This window comes from Diaphorina citri, unplaced genomic scaffold (assembly GCF_000475195.1).
Source record: "Diaphorina citri unplaced genomic scaffold, Diaci psyllid genome assembly version 1.1 scaffold4861, whole genome shotgun sequence".
NCBI lineage: Eukaryota > Metazoa > Arthropoda > Insecta > Hemiptera > Psyllidae > Diaphorina > Diaphorina citri.
The window spans coordinates 4,962-9,236 of NW_007382247.1; the positions used below are offsets into that span (position 1 = coordinate 4,962).

Consider the following 4,275-nt stretch of genomic DNA (forward strand, 5'->3'; position numbering starts at 1 on the left):
AGTTTATGTAAATACTTTCTAAATAATGGAAATATGGTTTGTATGGGACATTTATAACTAATGGATACAGTACTAAATTTGAGATATAATAAATCCTTTAAAAATTAATATATTCTTTCTTCTATAACAATATATTTAAAATAAAATAAATAATTATACATATAGATATATAGGTATGTTACATTAATCATTATTACTAATAATGTTTTATTTCTATACCGGTTTCACCCCGAAAAGGGGACGAATCCATTTTTAATTTTTTTTTATTCAACGAAACTTCACCGTTCTGAAGCGTAGAACTCAAACCACCAAGTTGGATGAATGGATAAATGACAAGAGGAACCATTCCGCTGGGTGCTGGAGATCGAAAGCTAAAAAAGGTCTCACCTCCTTCGAAAAGTTAGTTTCAACAAAGCCCTAACTCGCCTACTGTAGCCTGGGTTCCTCTCGTGGCTAACAATCTACAGAATAAGCCAAGGGGCTTTCGTTCCTTGTCTTAATTTTGTCTTATTCAAGTCATCTTTTGGTCAGGAAAGTTCCCTTGAACTTGGACACTGTAGCACACTCGCGCCAAGTGTGTTCCGTATAAAGACTTAATGATGACTTGGATATCAATTCTGTGAGTGACCACTAAGTTCCATTTGTACTTTAATGGATGAAAAGCAAGTCCTAAAGTTCTGGGTAGAAGAGCTATAAATAAAATGCAATTACAAGTATTACATGAAATTAATTACAAAGTAAGCTATTGAATTATTAAAGTGCGCACGACCTTACCCAAATTTCACACTGAGAATGTGTTGAGAATGACCCAAGGCGGAATTCCGCGTAAACTACACTTGACTTTAAGTAGGCGGAGTGGTGTCACAGGGAAACACCGCGTCGGCATGGTCCAACAACTGGTGCGCTCATTGAAGCGAGTTGAGATCACGCAAGAAAGCCTAGAGCGACTGTACTCTATGTTAAAAGGTTAAAAGACCTTACTGTTGAAACATTATGACTCTTCAAGGAGGACTTATTTTAGAAATAAAAATCCAATACTTTGAAGTTTTAATGTTGTACGAAATTCCGAGTCCGAGTCCTCCCGTCGAATACGGTTAGAGTTTAATATGGTTAAAATAGACGAGTAGCGCTATGGATGTAATAATTTGGCGAAACGTCTCTCCTAAGTACTTGTATTGACTGTACCAATTCGGTCTGTATAGGGAAGACAAAGTGCTCGCCACGGTACTTCACGTTGTAGTTGAGTGTCATCGTGTTCGGGCTTTTTGAAGCTGTGGTGGACCCTTAGCTTGTGCCTAGTCAAGCTCGAGTCGATCACAGTTGAGTGTCAGCAGTTAGTCCGGCATATTGAGGTGTCAAATTGCGTGTGCGTACTTAATTTGAGTGTAATTGAGTAGCTCTATTTTGTTTGCACTTTGGATTATTATCTGTGGCGTCAATTCGCAAGATCAGATTAATTCAAGTGGCCAGGTTGTTGGTCAATTCAATCCTCATGTAATTGTAGTTGTCACGACGGAATTAAGCTCATTGTGACTATTGGTCTACCAAATAGGCAGGGCTCTCTCTAGACTCAGTGTCTCACTCTCTCTGGTTGGACTCAAACTCTCTTCGTGTTCAATGTCGATTTCTAGCGCGCTCTCGCTCTCTCTCTCTCTGTCCTCTCCTCTTCTCTCAGCTCGCTCTTACTTGAAGTACCATCTCACTCACTCTTCTCGTATTGTACGAGAGATGAGTCGGCACCTATGCAATGGAAAAAAAGAAAGAAAGAAGATAATTGTCTATACTCCCGTGGAATTTTTTATTTATTTATGTGCTGTTAAATGTTCTAAACAAGGGAAAGAGAGAGAGAGAGAGAGAGATCGAGAAAGAGCGCGTTTTTTTCACGGCTCTGGCCCGCTTCTTTCTCGATTCTCCCTCTCTCTCTCTCTTTCCCTTGTTTCAGAACATTTACACCACATAAATAAATAAAAAAATTCCCACGAAGAAAGAGATGCATAGAACATATGGTATCTTTCGTTGCGTTTGCTTTTTGTTCCCCAATTAAGGTGCCGTCATCTCTCGTACAATACGAGAGAGTGAGTGAGTATGGTACTTAATACGAGCGGAGCGAGAGAGAGAGAGGAGAGAGAGAGCAGAGAGAGAGAGAGAGAGAGCAGAGAGAGAGAGAGAGAGAGAGAGAGAGAGAGAGAGAGAGAGAGCCCGGCTTCAATAACTATTGAGTTAATTCAATGTACGTTACGGTTGAGGATTGAATAGCTGCAACAACCCCTCCCATTAAATATGGCGCTGATCTTGATTACCCAGATCAATACATCCAAAGTGCAATTCTCTTCTATTTTTACATGTTAAAATGACATGTTTTAATTCCCCCCTTTCTCCACATTCGCATTGTTCATTATCTATGATTCCCATTCTATAGAGATGCACTGGATATCTTGCATGCTTGTTCCTCATTCTAATTATTGTAATAATCATCCTCCTGTCCATTTTTCCTGTAAACCACACATTTTGTAGAACGATTGGATATAATTGTCTAAATTGTTTTCCTGTCATTAGGCTTTTATTCTCGTACCATGCTTGATATTTTCTTGTAACTGCTCTACCAATTTCAACCATTTTCATTTCAGGGCTTTTTCCCATGTCATAATTTTCTCCATTGTCCAGAGCAAGTCTAGCTATTTCGTCTGCTTTTTCATTACCTGGGATTCCCTGGTGCCCTGGAACCCACAAAATCGTTATTTCATTCCCATATTCAACTAATTTCTTGTAGTATTTTTTAGCTTCTAGGATTGTTTCATTGTTTAAGCTTTTCCATTCTGTTGATGTCAAGGAAGCTATGGCACTTTGGGAATCACTGGCTATTATTATTTTCATGTGATTGTATTCGTGATAATAAAGCATTTTAAGCGCTTCCAACATCGCCAAAAGTTCTACGTTCCAGGAGCTTGTGATGAGATTTATTTTATATCCGCTCGTTTCTTGAGTGAGTTCATTGAAAATCCCAAAAGAACTTATTCCCTGCTCTCGATTCACGGACCCATCTGTATAAATAACAACATCCACTTTTGCCTCGTCCATATACCTCATGAATTCAGGAAACAATCCCATTTGTGTTTTGCTAAATGAATTGCTATCGCATTTTATTCGTCCCAGTGTTTGCTCAAGTTCATATTCAAAGTAAGGGATTCTGGGATATGTTTTTAGATCTTGGGTTCTTCTCAATCTAGTATGGATGATACTGAGGATGGGCTTCTTTTTTCTTCTCCAATAACCAGAGCGAAGGTAAATTCTCAAATCTTCCAAGTGTTGATGTAAGGGTAATTGTGTATATTGTTTCCTGTTGATGTAATATTTTGCAGTTGTAGCTTCAAGTCTTAATTGGAAAGGCATCTCTGTCGTTTCGAAGTTAATTATTTGACACGGAGTCGTTTTGAAGAAGCCAAGTACTACTCTTAACGCTCGGTACTGTAAGACATGAATTTGATTTATTCTTGATTGATTAGCAGTACTTATAATCATTCCACAGTAATCAAAATGAGATCTCACAACTGCTTTGTATACATTCATTAACACGGTTGGATGGGCGCCCCACGTGACACCACATATGCTTCTAAGGAGATTGATACCTTTTTGGGTTCGATTTTTTATTTCTTCTACTTCTTTTTGCCACGTCGATTTAACATCAAACCATACTCCCAAAAATTTAACTTGTGTAACAGTTTTTATATTTTGACTGTTGATTTTTATTCTGGGGCTCCATCTTATTCTATGTCTAGTAAAAATACAGATTTTGCTCTTGCTGGGTGATATATCAAGTTGCAATTCTCTCAAAAGTATAGCGAGTTGATTTAATTTTGTCTGTAAACGTTTTTGAGCAATGATTAAAGTTGATCCAGTACATCCTATGCTTAGATCATCCACAAATTCAAGAACAGTTGTGTACGAGTTTTGCAGTTGTTTTTCAATCTTGTTACAGTATAAGATGTATAGCAATCCAGATAATATAGATCCCTGACAAAGTCCTTTTTTTGGTGTTTTTGGTCCATAAACGTTCAAGGAAAAATTGCTTAAATTCGCATCTTCAGAGTCTACTCGTAATGAATCAGTCTTGACATAGAATTTACGATTTTTATAATAAGAATAAATCCAGTTGCACATTTTTTTGGACACTCTGTTCTCTGTCAATCTATTGTACATCACCTCCAGATGCGTGTTATCGTAGGCTCCTACTATATCGAGAAAAGCTACGACATAGTAGTGATTTTTAGCATATGT

At 37.8% G+C, this 4,275-nt stretch overlaps 1 protein-coding gene across 1 annotated transcript; it reads right to left on the reverse strand.

The window, feature by feature from the left end:
• Positions 1-2,274: 2,274 nt before the first annotated feature.
• LOC113472334 lies at positions 2,275-4,262 on the reverse strand. Its single transcript, XM_026832034.1, has one exon. It carries the CDS (start codon positions 4,195-4,197, stop codon positions 2,275-2,277), a length of 1,923 nt encoding a protein of 640 aa, XP_026687835.1. The 5' UTR covers positions 4,198-4,262.
• Between the last annotated feature and the right edge of the window lie 13 nt (positions 4,263-4,275).

Coding starts and splice junctions, on each gene's coding strand:
- LOC113472334 (XM_026832034.1), bottom strand. CDS start 4,197: ATGTACAATAGATTGACAGAGAACAGAGTGTCCAAAAAAATGTGCAAC.